This window comes from Oryx dammah, unplaced genomic scaffold (genome assembly GCF_014754425.2).
Source record: "Oryx dammah isolate SB20612 unplaced genomic scaffold, SCBI_Odam_1.1 HiC_scaffold_10, whole genome shotgun sequence".
In the NCBI taxonomy this organism is placed as follows: Eukaryota; Metazoa; Chordata; class Mammalia; order Artiodactyla; family Bovidae; genus Oryx; species Oryx dammah.
The window spans coordinates 28525208-28543464 of NW_024070194.1; the positions used below are offsets into that span (position 1 = coordinate 28525208).

The 18257-nt window shown below is 59.4% G+C and overlaps 1 protein-coding gene across 1 annotated transcript; it reads right to left on the reverse strand.

The window, feature by feature from the left end:
• Positions 1-7301: 7301 nt before the first annotated feature.
• GATA5 (GATA binding protein 5) lies at positions 7302-17900 on the reverse strand. Its single transcript, XM_040247673.1, has 7 exons — positions 17797-17900; positions 17050-17605; positions 15600-15775; positions 10037-10162; positions 9467-9554; positions 9051-9178; positions 7302-8741 (listed from the first exon to the last, which is right to left on the reverse strand). The coding sequence occupies exons 2-7, from the start codon at positions 17582-17584 to the stop codon at positions 8586-8588; spliced, it is 1209 nt and encodes a 402-aa protein (XP_040103607.1). The 5' UTR covers positions 17585-17605; positions 17797-17900; the 3' UTR covers positions 7302-8585.
• Positions 17901-18257: the final 357 nt, after the last annotated feature.

The window sequence follows — 18257 nt, forward strand, 5'->3', positions numbered from 1 at the left end:
GCCCTAGGGAGTCACAGGGCTCTTACCTGGAGGGCTGAGCTTGGGAGGCAGACACCAGGGAGGATCAGGAAGGCAGGGGTTAGGTGAGGGAGGTTTCAGGTCACCTGTGGCCTGAGGGGCAGAGCAATCCACCAGAAGTAGAGCCTCACTTAGGGGGCGGGCCAGGACATGCTTTGGGGAAGATCAAGGATGACTCTGGGAAAGATTGAGGGCAGGAGAAGAGGGCGACAGGGGGTGAAATGGATGGCATCACTCATTCAATGAAACGAGTTTGAGCGAGCTTCGGGAGATGGTGAAGGACAGGGAAGACTGGTGTGCTGCAGTCCATGGGGTCGCAGAGTCGGACACAGCTGAGTGACTGCACAGCAACAGAGGACAACGCTGGGGCCCCGAGGGAACCCGAGTCAGAGCTGCTGACGAGGGGCAGGTGGGGGCAGTAGCGGGGCTGCTCACAGGCCTGGGGGCCAGGACAGAGGTGGTCCAGGCACTGCCCTGGCTCTCAGTGGCTCCAGGGAAACTCTGTTTTTTCCATTTTTCCTCTTTTTGACTGTAGCTGGATTTAACTGTAAAGGGCAATAAATCACTAATCTGGAAAAACATCCCTTGCCGTCACAAAAGACAAGGCTGTCCCCGGATGACTGACGACTCCGAATTAGCATTATTTGGTATTTATAACTTCCGCTGGACAGACCTTACGATGTTCCTGGGAAATCCTGCCTGCCCTCTGGGTATTTTTAGAGCCTATTGTCATTCTGACAGGGTTCTTGTCCATGTGTTGGGGCAGAGGGAACAGGAGCGTGAGATACTTCTGGGTACGGAGAGAGGAGGGGCTCCCAGCCCACTCTCTACAGGCCTGGCATGGGCCCTGGGCCCCCTCCATCCTCACCCGCCCAAGACTGGCCTTTATGGAATGCCTGCTGCACACCTGTCTCGGAGCTGGGATCTGGGGGAGGCAGGAGAGGGCAAGAGGCTGGGAGCCCCCCACCTTGTTGGGGGAGCAGCCATGTGTGGGGGGGCTTGGGGAGCACCGGTGGAGAACCTGAGTCTCAAGGAAGCTGGAGCTGGGCTGAGGCCCAGAGGATGGGATCCCGAGTTGGGGCAGGGGTGGGAGTGTGTAGAGGGATGGTGAGGGGCAGTGGAGTGGGCCAGGGGCCAGCAGCCTCTGGAGAAGACTGCTGAGAGTCCCTTGGACTGAAAGTAGATCAAAGCCGTCCATCCTAAAGGAAATCAATCCTGAATATTCACTGGAAGGACTGAAGCTGAAGCTTCAATACTTTGGCCACCTGATGTGAAGAGCTGACTCATTGGAAAAGACCCTGATGCTGGGAAAGATTGAGGGTAGGAGGAGAAGGGGGTGACAGAGGATGAGATGGTTAGATAGTATCACCAATTCAATGGACATGACTTTGAGCAAACTCCGGGAGATAGTGAAGGACAGGGAAGCCTGGCGTGCTGCAGTCCATGGAGTCTCAAACAGTCGGACATGACTAAGGGCCCCAGGGAGGGCCGGCGCTCTAAGTGTCTCTTGGCCCCAGAGTGCAGAGACATACTTCGTTTGAGTATTTAATGTCCCCTCTCATTCATAAAATAAACAAGGGAGATTTATCTGCGCGTGGCCGGGGCGCTCCGCAGAGTCTGGGGGCCACAGTGCAGGAAACCGCTAGGGACGAGAGTGGGGGAGTGGCCACTTGTCAGTGGCCAGCAGGCCGGAAGCGGATGGCCCCGTGTTTTAGTTAGGAAGGTTCACGGGGCCGGGCTGGCGGGCCTTAAATCTTTCTCCAGAAAATCCTGGCGCGGCTTGAGGAGAACCCTGATCGTCAGTGGGCGGCACGTGCTGGCTCAGAGCTGTTGATTTAAGGAGGCCACTGCTTTAAGGGTTTTCTGTGTTTAGTTTAAAAGCTTCAGAGAAACCCATTATGCTCTCCCTAACCACTGGGCTGTGATTTCAGGGCTCCCGGCTCTGTATTGAGGACTTGGAGGAGCTCGTGGGGGGTGACTGTCCACCCCACCCCTCTGGAACCCAGCAGGGGCTCTCTGCAGGGAGGACCCCCAAAGCCATTCATCTCAGCTGATTTTGTTCCCATGTGTCTGGGACGGACTTCCGGACTTGGTTGAGGAAATCAGACCACCCGTTGTGACCGGAGCCAAGGGTCAATCCCGCCCCCAGCCCTTCTTCTGTCCCTTTTCCCCAGCCCTTGCTCCCAGGGGTGAGAGACAGGCCAGTGGGGGCTGCCTTCAAGTTGAGGACCGTTCCTGTCCTCCAGGGGGATGCCACCCTCAACCCTCAAGCCCAGGGCCTCTGGTTTCCTGCGTGGGTTAAGGTAGTGATCAGCCTCGGGGGTCTGAAGGCTGGCCTCAAGCTCGCCAGTACCCTTGGGTGACCTCTGAGTCCTACCTGGGGGAGTCAGGAGCCCCCATCAGGGAAGCTCCCCAGTGAGAAGGTTGAAGGGCTCCTCTTAACCAACAGGCCCAGCAGTGGGGGGCCCCTCCTGACTCCTCTCACCACCAGCCGCCCAGCCCATTTTGGACTTGCTGGAAGGACTTCTGTGAGAGAGACACGGCTCGTCTTGGCCCATGGTCAGCAGTCCTGCCTGACACACACGAAAATTTTGGGGAGTGTGTCCTCCAAATTCTTTGGTAGATCTCACCTGCTTCGTCTGTGGCAGGGGCTCTGCCACACCCCCTCCCCCCGTATCTGCCTTGTCTTCCGAGAGGCAGCACAGCGCCGACAAGAGGGGCTAGGGAACTCCTTGGGTCTCTCAGCGCCCAGTGTCACCCCAGGGACACATGGCCCAGCACAGGCCATGGGGAGAGAGGGCTGTGACTGCCAGACCCTGGGGGTGGGGAGGTCAGGGGTCAACATCGCGCCTTGTCCTCTGTCTCCATCCTGCCCCCACACGGCCTCACTGCTCTCCGCGCACAGGTGGGCAGCCTGACTCCTTCCACGTGGCCTGCGGTGGGTATTCCTGGCCACCAGGGTCTCTGCGAAGTCAAGACAAAAGGCCCAGCCTGTGACTGTGTTCTGAGCGCCTCTGCATATCAAAAAGCAAAGAAATGCCAGAACTGAACTTGGAAATTGTGACCTCCAACCACTTGGCCCGTTTTACACACGGAAGATATAACTCGGAAGCGATGAGGTCAGAGGCCAGAAGTGAAGCCCTCAGAGCATGGTAGGGCCTCCTGCCCTTCCCCTCCCAGAGTCGTTTCCAAGCTTCTGGGAACCAGAATCTGGCTGACACAGCCTGGCCAACATCCATGGGTCTTCTGGGGTGAGGCCTGCCCATCGGGCGGCACTTTGAGTGGCCCCTCCCTTTTCTGGCCCCTGCTCATGGCTGTCCAGGCCTGATAACATCCAGGGACATGTCAGAGCCCCCCAACCCACCCAGCCCCCAACCCAGGATAGGCACAGGGTCTCATTTCACATCTGTGTTTCTGGGGAGGCCACATAGCCAGGTCCCCTATGCCTTTTGTCCCTGTTGCTGGCATCCCCAGCAGGACTGAGAGCCCTAACAGGTGAAAAAAGGCAGTCAGAAGCCCATCACCCCAGGTGGATGGATGAGCTTTGTGGAGGTGACTAGTCAGCCCAACCCCACAAGTCAGCAGGGGCTGGGCCCATGGTCTATCCATGCATTCATTCCTCCATCACTGAGTGTTGACCAGGCACTGGGCTCATCGCCAGACACGGGGGAATGGATTGGATAAGGCCTCTGCTCACAGGGAAGCTGTGTTCTAGTGGGCGAGACCAGGCGAGCACAGGAATATTCAAATCTGTGGTTACGGAATGGGCAGATATCAGGATGGCTGTAGCACCGTAGGGGAGGCACTGGGCTGGGCCCTGTCTGGATTGGTGGGGATTAGACTTTAGGATGCTCATACAGGAAGTGACCAGCTGGGAGGAGGCATCCTTGCTGAAGCGGGCAGCAACGGGGGCCACGGACAGCCCATCGCCTGGGAGAGATGGCTGAGGGTTCTGAGATGGTCCCTAGGATGACCAGGCCCCCAAGGGGCCCCAAATGGCTCCTGCCTGTCCTGGAGCCCCCCAACTCCCTTTCCCTGCAGCCGCACGCGGGTCTCTCTCAGATGCACAAGGAGGTGGTGATGTTGGTGGGCAGGGCTGAACATGGAGACCCCATGGATGGCCCCTAGTTGTCTCCTTCTTGGTCATAAAAAAAAGAAGATTCCGGGAAAAAACTCTAGACTAAGCTGTGACTGTCAAATGCTCTTAGGAGGCTTACCACATACATTCCCTCGGCCATTTTACCCACCTCCTCTTGTTGTTCGGCTAGGTTGTTTCCATGACAACCCTGCCTGGTGGAGGCCTTCGGATTCTGACTGCCCGAGGAAGGCTCTGTGGAGGAGGTGGCATCAGGGGTCTTGACCCTTGAGGACAACACCCTGGTTAGGTGCACAGTCAGAGGGAACAGCCCATACAAAGGCGCAGAGGAGTGACATGTTTGGAGGTCGGCAAGGGTCCCCGTACTCAAGTGATGCAGGTGCTGGGAAGGGGTCCCTGAGGCCACGAGGTGGTGGTAGCTGGACCATCCATGCAGTAGTTGGGCAGTACCTGGGCCAGAGCGTTTGCAACCAAAGGAGAAACAGGCCCAGATTTGCATCATGGAAAGTCTGAGCTTCAGGCCAAGCAGCGGGGTGGGGGATGGGCTGCAGCAGTAATTGGGTGGGAGGGGGTGGACAGAGAGGAGGCCCCCACTGGGGGTTTTCTGGGAATCAGAGAGAGCACGGGGTGGGGTGCAGTTCTCGGGAGGTGTGACACCCATTCAGAAGGTCCCTGGGGCTGTCTGTGCAGGAGCAGGGCTTCTCCTTGGCCTGTAGGCTTGTTGGCAGTGAAGGAAGGCCGTTGGCTGGAGAAGGAAAAGTCTAGATTCCTCCGTGTGTCCTGCCCCAGAGTCCAGTGTGGAGGCCTGCTCTGGCCCCCAGCCCCCACCCAGCCTCCTCCCTCTCCCAGGCCCCAGCGCGGCCAGACGCCGTCCACCCATGGTGCCGAGAACCCTTTATCAGATAATAAATAAGGCGGCTGGAGCCGTCCGTGTCAACATCTTGGCGGGCCTCGCGGGGCATTGCAGGGGGGGCTGCCCCCCATGGCTTCCACGTGGTCTTTGGGGGCCGACCCCCTCCACCCTGGCTCCAGTGGGACTGTGGGACTCACCAGGCCCCTCCTCTTTGGGGCCAGTTCAGCCCCCACTGAGGTGCACGTGAGCAGAATGGGGCACCCTGGGGCTTGCAACCTCACAGACGAGGGGTGCTAGATCTCTTTGACCTCCTTTCCCTTCTGCTGAGTAGGGCTCTACTTCGGGGCTGGGTACCCTGGAGGACAACCGCCTGAGCCCTGTGAACTGCCCCCAGGCTTGTGGCAGAGGGAGGGGTGGGAGGGCAGAATGGCTCGTCTAGGATGATGGTGACGGCAGCAGGTCTTGTCCAAGAAAGGCCCTTATCTGGTCAAATAAAGAGTGGGTAACCTGCATTGCTTCCTCCAAAGGACGATTTTCACTTCTTAAGCACGTGACGTTTTCAGATGAGAGACTTACAGAATTGGCACCCATTTTTAAAGAGCCATGTTTTTCAGTAACGAAGGGGAAACTAACTTTGGCCCCAGCCCCACCAGGAAGCTTGGGAGCTCTGGGCGCAGCTGGACACGGTGGCCTGGCTGCCCTGGAGGGCTGAGCTGGTACAGGCGGCTTGTGTGGCAGCGATGCCCCAACTATAGGGCCCACAGGATGAACATGTGCCTGCTGTGTGCAGAGGATATACTGCTGTGTGCAGGGGATATACTGCTGACTGATGGCATCAAGACTGGGGAAAGCAGGGTGAAGGGGAGCCACTGGGGATCACCACCCTGACATCCTCCTCGGGGATATGTCCATCCAGGCTGAGGGGAGGAGCTGCTCTGCTTCCAGAGTGCCCTGGGATGCTGTTAGCCTCCCTGTTCTGCGTCTGGAGTGAGGCAATGGGTTAAGAGCTTTAAGTGGGGAGAAGGGTGCTCTGAAAACGCTTTTTCTGGATCAAAAACCCCAGTGCCCCTGGGTCTCCCTGTTTCTACGCCATGCCCCCAGTTTTCCAGCTTTCCCGGCCAGTTTGATCTCCCTTCCCCAGGCACCCAGGACAGCGCAGCGGGGCTCAGTGGGCACTTCCCATGGATGGAGGGAGCTTCCCCGGCTGGAGGAGCTGTGGCCCCCTCCACCCAGGCTCCCTGGACGCTGCTCTAGTTTGAAAGACGTGGGAATGAGGTGCGGGCAGCAGGCAGCACAGATGAAGTGGCCTTTCTTTCCGTCCTGTGGTCTGATAAGCGGCCTGGGGCTGCCCACGCCTGCCAGCCTCCCCGGCTCATCCGGTTGTTTATGGCTGGCCAGGCAGAGACTCGGGGCCGGCAGGCGGGAGGAAGAGCTGCAGGAAGTGGGGTGCCAGGCAGCTATATTCAGGCTCTGGTTCTGACAGCTTCTGGGTCCTGAAGACAGGCTGGGGAGAAAGGCTTAAACTGAGACGCTCTTCCTTGAAGCTCCTCACATCCAGAGGTGGGGGCTCAGCCTCCCCCATCCCAGGCTCGTCCTTAAAAATGATGAAAAAGAGGAAGAGATGGCCTCTTCCTTCCTCTTTGCCAAACACTCCTTCTCAGGACCTCTCTTCCTGGGTAGGGCGTCCAGCCCCCTCCTCCCTCTTGCGCTCTGCTCACTGAGCTGGGGGCACCTCCGGGAAGGCTGCTCAGCTTGCTCAGGGCCCTGCAGGGGCCCCGCGCCTTGTGTCCCCTCTTGGAGCCGCCTGCCACTTCTCAGGTGCTTGTCTCTTATGGGGAAGGAAGGGGACCGGCGCCTGCCTTTTGGAGGGAGGAGTCGGAGACTCGCTGGTCTACACGGGATGTGGCGCTCACTGAAGGAGGAGCGCTCCCACCACGACCACCACCGAAGTGGGAGGCTCCCCACCACCGCCTCTGCACCACTCCTTCCCTCCGCAGGGGGACGTTTGCTGCCCCTCCCCCTCCTCGAGAGCCCCAGGCCAGGATAGGGACAGGGACTGACTGGAGTCTGCCTGACCTCCAAGTGGCGATTTCTCAAAGTGAGGTCCCTGGGCTGCTCCACCCAGTGTCCCGCCCTTGTGCTGGTGGCAACCTCAAAGGCACCGGGTGTTCAGGAGCCTCATCAAGTCCTTAGGAGCCCCTGGCACGACCCAGGATGGCCAGTGAGGTCCCGCAGTCCGGTACCCGGTGACATGTTTCTGGAAGGAGAAACGACATGAATGGATCCCGGCAGGCAGGGGTGAGGCCCGGAACCCACTGGTGATGGGGAGAAGAGAGCAAAATCAAGTTTTTATTTTACACGTTTTCTGACGGTGTCACTTGTCTTTAAATAAAAAAAAGAAAGACAAGGTCACATGGAGACACAGCTGGTTGAATCGCGGGGTACAGATTCAGGATGAAGGGACATGTTCAGGAAGGATAAGTGTTCTTAAATATGAAGGAGATGTTTTTACATAGGATGGTGCAACAGTGGCTGTTCTAGATGCTTTACAAAACTTAAGATTTCGGAATCAAATTGGGAGTTGGAGGCGAAAGCTTTCAATTGGACGATTTTACATTAAAAAAAGAAAGCCCGGTTTCTGGCTTCCATGGAAAAACCAGAAGGTCTTGTTGGTGAAGGGCAGCAGCAGGACGGGAGGGATGGAGTGGCCCCTCTGCAGGGGGCCCTACTCTCTGATGCCTCTGGCGTCAGGCTGTGAGCCATTGTCAGCTCCTTGGGCAGAGGTGCCTCTACCCCGCACAACAGCTAATTTGTCATCCAGCCCTGGAGTGGGGGATGGCTTTGTAAGTGAAAGGGGGTGTTATTGGTGATGCTGCTGGGACAGACCCAGGTGAGCCAGGACCTCTGGTCACCCCACTATCGGCCCTGGGAGTGCCCCTGTGGGTCAGAATGGGGGTCCCAGGCACCTTGACTTACGAAATGGTCATAATATAGCCACAGATTCAGTCAGAACAAGGAAGGTTCTTTACTGCCCCGCCTGGGGAAAACCATACAAATAAATACCGGTCCACGATGACTACAACGTGATCGGCCCCTCGGGTTGGCGTCCTGGTACAGTGCCCAACCTGCCCATCTGTCCCTGGCTGTCCCATGCTCCAAGGAGGGCAAGGTTTCCATGCCGTGTCTCTATCCATCGAACATGGGGAGTGGGCAGCCTGAGGGAGGCCAGGGAAGCCCCGTGTCTGGCAGCACCCCCAGCCCCCACTGCTGGCCTCAGTCATGTCACCTGTGATCTTGGTTTTACCGCAGGAAGGTGGGTTTTGTCCTGCTGTTACCACCTGTAAACATGATGATGGCAAGTGTTGACAACAGAATTCAAGTTGGGGCTGGGAGCCCTGGGTCAGCCAGAGCCTCACACATCCCTTGAAGGTTCCTTGCTGCCAAGGGAGGGGGCTTAGCCCTCCTCTCATCCACATAGAAGGCCGTGGCCGCCGCGCTGAGGGACCCCCAGCACCTCCAGGTCCAGCTGGCTCCAGTCTCTTCTGGCAGCAGGCCTGCAGTCTCCTTTTGTGTTGGAGTAAAGAGGCAGCGAGGTGGGTCCATGGGGTGCCCAGGTACCTAGGCTAAGGCCAGTGCACACCAGGCCTCCTGGCGCAGGGCCCCGCCAAGTCCAGCCTGCTGGCTCAGGGCTGCAGAAGGCAAAGCAAAGTCCTCAGGCTCGAACTTGAACTCCAAGTGGCTGGGGGCCAGGGGGTCATCCACCTGTGCAGAGCCCTGCAGGGAGGACAGACCATGTGTGAGCCTTGGGAACAGCTGGCTGGCCCTCCTGCGGGTGGGAGCCCTTTGACAGGAGGGCTTCCTCAGTGCCTGGAATGGTGTGGGCACTCCTTGTGAGGAACAATGTGATAACCTCGGAAAGGCTCTCAGTCAGCATCAGCCACAGGGGACCCCCCAGCTCCATCGGCCAGCCCTAAGTTTCCAGGAGGGGCCCGTGGGGGCTCTGACGTGGCCAAGATGCCAGGGTTCCTCCTGGAAGTGCCTGGGAAGCAGCTCTGCACTCCCCACTCACCCTGTCCTCCTTACCTGGGAGGTGACACTGGGCCCAGGGCATGAAGGGGACGCCAGGCTGGGCTCGGGCTTCAGAGTGGCTGCTGAAACCTCTGGGTCAGGGACAGAGGCTGGTGGGGAGGCTGTGGTGTGCCCTGCAGACCCTGGTGGGGGTGGGGGAAGATGGGCATTTATGGACACTGTAGATCTGGTAACATGGGGTGGGGGTGGGGGTGGCCTCCTCCACTGGAGCCCCTGCCCCACGCCATGAACTCAGGCCATCCTGCCCCCTTTCCCAGCCAGAACCATCCCAGGGCAGTGGCAGAGATTCGTACTTCAGGAAGATGATGCTTGCACCAAACATGTGAATCTCTAATGGTGGAATGTGAGGCACCCCCATTCCACAGAACGTGGGCCTCATGGGAGGCCTCCCCCAGCCCTGGCCCCCGCACCTGAGGAGCCCTTGGTCTTGGCGATGTTCTTCGGCTTCCGTTTCCGTGTCTGGATGCTCTCTTTCTTCATCGCCAGGGGCCGCGGTACCTGGCAGGGTGGCAGGGGTGGATGGCTAGTCACTGTCTGAGGTCACCCCCGTCCGTGGTCTCTTGCGTGGCCATCTGCCCGGATCTCAGCCCTGCAGAGCCGGTCACTGCTGCAGCCCTGTTTGGGGAGTTGCTACCCCCCAGGCTCAGTGTTTTCCTCCAGGCAGGGCAGGGCGAAGCCTGTCCCACACCAGCCTCTCAGGGCTGGGGGCTATGGGGTCCAGAAGAGCCCTGGAGGTGTCTAGCCTCTGTCCCAGCTGAATGGCTACAGGGAAGCTGCAGCGAAGCTATGGTTTCTGAGAGGCTGTCTGTACCACCAGTCTAACAGTAACGTGTGTGCATGGTATGGGCAGTGGGGCCACATGTGTACAGGTGTGTATCCACTCAGCCCAGGCCCCACTTGATTGACACCCTGCCCAGTTCCTCAGCCCCGTCTCAGGCCAGGGGGTCCACTTGTGCTGGCAGCCCCATGTCCCTGCTCACCCCGTGCAGCTTCATGTACAGCCCGCAGGCGTTGCACACTGGCTCGCCGTCTGCGTTGCGCCGCCAGAGGGTGGTGGTGGTGGTGTGGCAGTTGGTGCAGCAGAGGCCGGCCCGGCGGGATGAGGACTGTGGATGGGAGGCTAGGTGAGTGCGGCAGGTGCAGCCGAGTGGGAGGATGGACACTGGGCTCAGGACTGACCAGTTATGGGGTTGGGTATGCAAGGGGCTGGGTGAGAGGCCTTTGGGTGCTAAGGTCCTGAGGCTGCCCAGGATTCCTTGTGGGCAGGAGCTTTGACCTAGCTCCCAGGAGCCCTGGGACAGGTCACTTCACCCTTCTGGGCCTCAGCTTCCCTATCAATAAAATTGGGGTGGCAGCAGACCTGCCTAGGTCCACTGTGGGGTCAGGATCTTATGAAGAGTGCAGGACACACAGGCTGCTGGGTTTCCATTGTGGCCTCTTTTTAACCAACCCTGGGCCTTCACTCTGTATTTCTGTGGTGGAACAGCACCCCTAGGGGCCACAGGGCCCCCTTGAGTCAGGCCCCAGACTGAACATTCAGGGGGCCTGCCTCCGAAGACCTGAGGCTCTGAGCACATGCTAGGCTCAACTGCTTGCACCGGACAGTGGGCAGCGGGTGTCCACACCGGCCCTTGCTGCTCACTGGCCCGGGAGGGAGAGTGGGCCCTGTCTGGAGACCCCCCCCCCACCAATCATTTCTAAGAAAATGCAGACCTGGAAAAGCCTCCTCTCCTCCCTCCCCGGGTTGGGCAGCTGTCAGAGGCCCCAGGGAAACCACTCTGTTTAGTCTGAGGCCCGGCCTCTGATCTCCAGGGCAGGACTCTGCCTTGGGATCTGGGGCACAAGGGCCACAAGACAGGGAAAGGATGAGGCCTAGGGGGCTCCGGAGGGAGGGCAGGGTGGGAGCTCCTGGCCTGGCTTGGGAGACCCCACCCTCTGGCCGGTGGTCTCCAGGCCACAGCTGTTTGGGCCCTGACGTCCAGCCTGGCAGGCATCAGCAGTGTTCTCCCCGGGGCCTTAGGGGTAGACCTGCGCTCTGGTTGGAGTGCAGAGAGCTGGTGGCTGGCCTGGGCCCAGCAGAAGTGGAAGGGCAGTGGTGGCCACAGCCCTGGGGCAGATGGTGGGACACGGCCCTGATACAGGAGCTCCAGCCCCCCAGTCAAGTGGCCCCCAGCCTGACACCACCCTGGAGAGCTGGCAACCACATCCTGACCTTGTCTAGAGAGCACCTAGACAGCCCAGCTTCCTTGGGACACTCATCAGCTCCAGGTGAGCCTTCCTGCACAGCCTCGTATCCCTGGCACATGCAGCCCCAAATGCAGGGGCGGGGGTGTCCCACGTCCATCAGGCTTTTACTGGACACTACTCGAGTCGCCCTCCTCCCTGCCCCCTTTCCTCCCTTCCATCTGCTTCTCGGTTGCAGGGAGCTATGCCCACATGGAGGTACGCCACCCCCCAGAGCCCACTGTCCCACAAGAGGCAGCATCTCCTCCCATCCCTGCTGCCCGCCCTGGTCCAGGATCTCTTGAGCCCCCAGTCCATTCATCTTCTTAAGGTGGGGAGGAGGTCTTAGGACTTCCCCAAGGTTCCTAGATTGAACAAACAAACACGCAAACAGGATGCCCAGTTAGAATTGAATTTCAGATAAACAGTAAATATTTTCTGTAAGTACACTCTATGCAATATTTGGGACACATTTAAAATGCTATTTGTCGCTCATGTGAGATTCACATCTAACCATGTATTTAGTAATCAGTCTGGTCACCCTGACCTACGTTCCAGGGCTACATCATGGTCCCTTACTCTTGCTGTGCCTTTAGACCAGGAGGACCATGGCTTGAGGCCCCTCCCCTCCAAACCAGCTGGGACCCTCAGGGGCTCTTACCAACTTTTGCCCCCTTAGAGTTCACACTGCCATCCCACATTCCTAAAAAAAAAAAAAGTTAGCACCACTGAAACTCAGGAGTCATAGGAGTGCTGTCTCCTGGGCTGTCTGGCTACTTCCTGCTAAAATCTTTCCTATAGGAACACTATCGCAAGGGCGTAAAGAGACCCACGCGAGGCTTTCATGCCAGCACTGTTTTCAACATCACACCACACAGCTGCACACACATGGGCACCACTGCAGACACATGCGCCTCCACGTGTCCCCCAGAGTCGCCCATGCATCTAGGAAGCAGCAGAACTGCGCACACCAACTCAGGTAGTGGTGGAGTAGAACCTTCCTCAGGTGCACCGAGTGTACTCAGGACACACCCTCAGGTGGGGTGAACCCACCACCTGGACCCTGAGGGTGCAGTGAAACCCAAAAGTCACGTTTGAACATTTCTCCAGTGAGCTTAGATTAAAATCCATAAATTGGAAATCAGATTAAAATCAAGACAATGGGTAAAAAGAATGACCTTGACAAAATTCTCGGAAGTGCTTGCTGATTTATCTTTTTCCATCCCCTCGGTGCCTGCGTCTTAGGCGGGGTGGGAACTGAAGCTCAGACAACGAGTGGCCAGGGCGCCGGGGTGGTCCCAGGGTGGACAGAACCTCCTCCCTCGGCTGAACACACCCCGTGGCCGCAGCCCCGGGGCCATCTGCGGACACCCAGAGCCTCCCTCTGTCCTTCTGCACTCACGGCCAGGCCAGGCAGCTAGGCCTGGCCACTCTCAGGGCCCCCTAATCACTGGGCCTCTCCAGGCTGCGTTTTCTTTTTCTCTTTCAGTCAGTTCTTTTCAAAAGAAGTAGAACTTCAAAGCCAGTGGCAGAGCTGGCCTAAGTGCCAGGTTCCACAAGGATCTAGGCATCCAGAGGAATGAGGGTAGGAGGCAGCTAGAGCCAGGTGGGGGGCTGGCAGAGATGGGGGGCTCTGGAGAGGGTGTTGGGAAAGTAAAGGCTGCAGGTGGTGGTGCAGCAAAGACGTGGCCATTTCAAACAGGTCCTCCGCATGCTCTTGGTGGGGAGACCTGGGGACACTTAGCCTGATGGACGTGGGACACCCACCCCCGCACTTGGGGCTGCATGTGCCGGGGATACGAGGCTGTGCAGGAAGGCTCACTGGGAGCTGATGAGTGTCCCAAGGAAGCTGGGCTGTCCGTGGCACAGCCACGTCCTGGAGCTGGGCCAGAACCAGCTCACAGGCCTGCCATCCTCAGAGTTTGGCTTCTGGGCCCCAATGTTCAGAGGTCAGGCCAGGCCGAGTGGCACTCTCAGAGACCCTGGCCACAGGCACACATCAGCAGAGCCACTGTGACAACCCTCTCTACTTGCCTTCACTGACCGAAGCCTCAGGTCAAAGGTGTAAGCCCCACTCTGTGACCCAGGATACACACAGGAGGCAAAGGGTAGAACAGCCAGGGGCTCCTGCTGGGAGGGGGCGATGCACACTTGTCATCGTCACATTCCTGTATTCTTGGTGACAAGCTTCTAGGACGTTTGGAATTATTTAAAGGAGGGTGAGACCAGCTCTTCCTGGAGAGGGCCCTCCTGGGCCATCACTTCTGCTCATACTCCAGCGAGAGTGAGACCCCAGAGTTGGGGCAAGCCTGGGGTGACCAGCCCAGCACCTCTGTGGCCAGGAGCACATGGGCTGGGCTCTGGCCTCAGGATTCTGAGAATCTTGGGGTTTTCACATGGAGCTTGGCCCTGCAAGGACCAGCCACCCAGTGAGCGGTGGAGCCACCCTGAGGGACAGGCAGGCACCCTGCAGCCAGTGAGAGGAGCCCCCCAGGAGCCTGCTCAGGGAGACACGGGGAGTAGTGGGGCCCCGAACCTCAGCACCGCTCGGCAAACACTTCCTGGGCGTGTTTTACATTCAGGTCCATGTGGGCCTGGAGTCAGGGCAAGCAGGCTGCCCACCTTCCACGCCCTGCGGCCTCAGGGAGATGAGCAGACATGCAGGGATTCCCCCACTCTAGATGGCACCCCAAAGCTAATTATTTCATGTCCCCAGACCTGGAAACTGAGGCTTCGCCAGGCCAAGCGCCTGTCTGTCCTCAGCCCACCCATGGCGCTGGCCACGGCTGTCCAGTTTCCCTTTCTAGCAGGTAGTGGGCAGTTCCTGAATTCGGCTCGCAGGGGGCTAGACAAGAAGACTCAGGGCAGGGTCAGGAGGCTCAGCGTGAGTGGGGCACTGTGGGAGCTCGAGGCCATAGTCCTGGTCTGAGCCTGGGGTTGCCACTAGCCGGCTGCAAGTCCAGGGAAGCTCCTGGTGGTCACCTAGGTGTTGTTAAGGTAGATGCCTCAGCATGCAGATGGTGGCTTCTGCCTGCCCACCCCAAGTTAGGAATTTTCTGCAGGGAGGTGAGCCCTGCAAGGGAAGAGGTGGAGTGGATGGCCCACTTCTCCTGTGTACTTGGCACCCGGTTCAGGGCTGGCCCCAGAAGAGAACAGGGGGAGTCAGAGGAGGGAGGCAGCCTGGGTCACAGCCCCTTAGGACCCTCTCCCTTGGCCTTAGTTTCCCCTTCCCGGAGGCCACAAGAGACATGTTCTGGGCTGTGGGCATGAATACAGGCAGAAACAACAGTGGGGGTGCCGTGAACTCTGAGGGCAACCCTCTTTGCAAGCAGCACCACACAGGTACAGAGAGGTGGAGGACCCATGGAGCCTCCAAATCCAGGCCAGACCAGAGGAAGAGAAACAGCAGCTGCCCTCAAGCTGCTGAACGCCTCAGTCCTGCTCCCTGCACACCCATTTTGGGGCCTCAGAGCATCCAGCCCCAGTGCTGCCATAGCTGGGGGTTCACGTTTCCAGTAAAGGCCTGTGACTGACCGCCCGCAGCTGTGGCAGGACCATCCCACAGCATCTGCCATGGAAAGCCCTTCCATACTCCAGAGCCTGACACCAGAACAAGCCACCTATAGGGCTTCCACAAGCCTTAGCCCGGACCCAGGAAGAAGCCCCTAAGGCCCCCTGACTTTGGACAGATGGAATTACTGACAGAATTACTTGACCATCAAAGTTTGCCTGTGAAACAGCAGAGAACAAAGCAACTTGAAACCTTTACACGGCTTCTGGAGACTCTGCCCTGCTGCAGGCAAAACTCGGGCGCCCAGTCCCCTACTCGCTAACCAGCCGTACCACAGAGAGAAGCAAAAGTGAAAATGAATTTTGCCCAGCGAACAACCACACACCTGGTCTGGACCCATCCCTGCAGTATCAGGGGCAGCGGTCAGTGTCCGTCCCCTGTAAGAGTCACTGTCAGCCCACAAAGCCAGCAGCCAGCAGCCACTTTTCCCTCCAGTCCCATCTGGGGGCTAAGTCATCTTGCCTCACCACCACTCCACCACCTGGCAGCCCAAAGTCCCCAGAGTCACATGGCTGAGTCCCCAGCCGGCACACAGTGATCCAGGCCCAGGAGGTTCAGTGTCGAGCTCAAGGCAGCCCAGCCCCTTGGGGGAGACCCCAAAGACCCTCTGGGGGAGTGGCCCCCAGCGCAGGGGGCCCGTGGCAGTGGGCCAGGTGCTGTGATCCTGCCCGACCCTCCCCTCCCCTTCCCGGAGCTCCACTGGCTCCCAGGCTGTGATCGAGGAAGACCACCCGGCCACCCGCACTCACCAGGCGCTTCTGTGGCCGCACGAGGGGCCGGTTGACACCGTTCATCTTGTGGTAGAGGCCGCAGGCGTTGCACAGGTAGTGGCCGGTGCCGTCGCGGCGCCAAAGCGGCGTGGACAGGGCCCCGCAGTTGACGCACTCGCGCCCCTCGCCTGGGAACTCCTCCAGGAGCTCAGCCGCTGCGGGAGCAAGGCGGGCAGCCGCTGGACGAGGCTCGGGCCCTTCCTGGGAGCCGCTGAGCCGCCGCGTTCGCACCACCTTTTCCTTTCCTTCCCCTTTGTGCCTTTATTTTGCTAATTTACTTCGTCTTTTTTTTTTTTTTTTAAGTTTAAATTCACACACAGCGATGTTTGTGCCAGATTTAAGTCACTCGTCAGGGCTGCTTTATAAGGTGTGGGGAGAGTTAATAAACGCAACCCTGGGTAGGGCAACAGGGAACTAACTGCCCTACTCAGAACAGGGTCCAGCATCGCTAATTTTGACCACTGGGGAGGCAGGAGCGTCTACACTGGCAGAAGACCCTCGCGGGTCGATCGGAGGGGCAGTCAGGGATCGCGGGATCCTACAGGGACCGTGGTGCCTTCACTGTCAGCTTTCGTGGTCTTGGCACAGTCCTCCCACTTGAGCAGCACACACAGCCAGAGCGGTGCGGCCTCCAGGCCCCTCCAGACCTGGCCGGGGCGCCGGCGACACTTGGGCGGCTGGATCGGGTGGGGGCGGGGCGGGGATCAATCATCGCCTGGCCGGGGTGGGCGCCAGGCGTGGGGCGCCTAGGCGGCCGGGTCAAGTGGATCCCGCTTCCTGCGCCGCTGCTGCCGAGGAGCTGAGGAGGAGTGTAGGCTAAAAGACCGGAGCAGCGGAAAAAAAAAAAAAAAAAAGGAATGGCCCTTGGTTTGGGGGGAGTGGGGGTGAGAAAGTGTCCGTGGCACCCACTACTCAGAAGGGGGTGGGGAGCAATTCTCAGTTTTACAGGTCTGGAATCCGATCACTCAAATTTAGATCCCAGAGAGGGACTGGGACTGGGTCTCAAATTAGAATATGTAAACAATTTAAAACAGAGACGAATATGGTGGTTTACTTAAATAAATCAGAATTTTGAGCTTAAAAAAAAGTAATTTCCCGAACTTTTCATAAAAACCGTTTAAGACATAGGCTCTAAATGATTTTTATCCCAGAATACTGGGTTTGGATGAACGAAAAGTGAAAACACAGATATGTGTATAAAGGATCTCAAGACCGGGTTTTCATCTTGGTGTGGGTGAGGTGCAGCCGCGGGGTTCCACCCAGGCTTACACGTCCCCCGGGGTCTGGGCCTACCCCAAGCTGGTGTCCCACCTGGCTGAGAAAGCCCTGACTCTGGAGAGGGGGGCATTTCGCAGGGTGCGGGTTTGCACATGTACCGCCAGCACCCAGGACCCTGGTCAGTGAAGCCGATTCCCAGTCCCGCACTCACCGAAGGTGGCTCTGCGGCCAGGGAGGCCAGCCGGGAGGCCCTGTAAGCTGTGCAGGACGCTGCCGTCCAGGGGTCCAGAAGTCCAGGACGGGGCCACTTCGGTGCTCATGTAGGCGGGGTAGGCTGTGGGGTACGAGGAGCTCACGGGCCTCCCGAGCGTTGCTGGGTACTGCTCCCGAGCCAGCATCGCGCCCTGAAAGGCGCCGTTGTCCCGGGTCCCTGTGCCACCTCCGGGCCCCGGGGAACTGTGCGCAAAGGGGAAGGCAGTGGTCCCCGGCGGAGCGGCCGGTGGGTGGGGGCTGCCGGAGCCAAACGCTGACGAGTCTGCCGCGGCCGCCTGCGCCCAGCCGGGGTGCGCGGTGATTGCGGGAGCCTGCGGGCCGGGTTCGCACGCCGGCAGGTAGGGCAGCATGGAGGGGACCCGCGCGGGCGGCACAAACACCGGGGAGCCAGCGCCCGGCGTGTGCAAAAAGGCGCCCGAGTCCGCGTAGGCGGTCTGACCGGGGCTCGGGGCCAGCGCCAGGCTCTGGTACATCTTCCTTGGCGCGGCCTTGACCTGTAGACAAGAGGGACAGGCGTCCAGTTCACGGCTACTGTGCCCCACAGGTGCTGTCGCTCGGGCCGCGCTTCTGGATCCCCAGCTTGGAGGTTCCTGGGGCGGGAACCCGCGGGGACAGGATGGCAGGGGGCAGGGGCGGCTCTAGCGGCCCGTGGGGGATCCGGGCGCAGCCACAACGCGGAGCTCACCTCTTTCACAGCCGGGGCTTCCGACGTTCACAGGTGGGCTCAGTGGGAGCAGAGAAGGAGAAACCGGGGGGTCCGCAGGGCGCAGGCTTTGGGCTCTAGGAGAAGGAGCCTGGCTGGGTAGGGGCGAGCGGCCGGGTCCGGCTGCGGTACTTGGCCGCTGGTCGTGGGGATCCGAAGGCGCGAAGGCGCGGCGGGCGGCTAGTTGCAGACTGGAAGCCGGGGTCCTTGCGGTTTCTCGAATCCCGGCTCCTTCGCCGCCCCCTCGGCACAGCTCCGCCCGGACCTGGCCCGCCCCCGCCGCGCCGCCCCTTCCCTCCCGGGGGCCCTCCCCTCCTTCCCCGCGGGGTCAGAGCCAGGGCTGCGGCCTCGGTGCCACGTGACCGAAGCAGGCCGGGCGCTCGGGGCTCCGCTCGAAAGGCGACAGGACGCACACGGCACGGGGCAGCCAGCGCTGAGTCCTT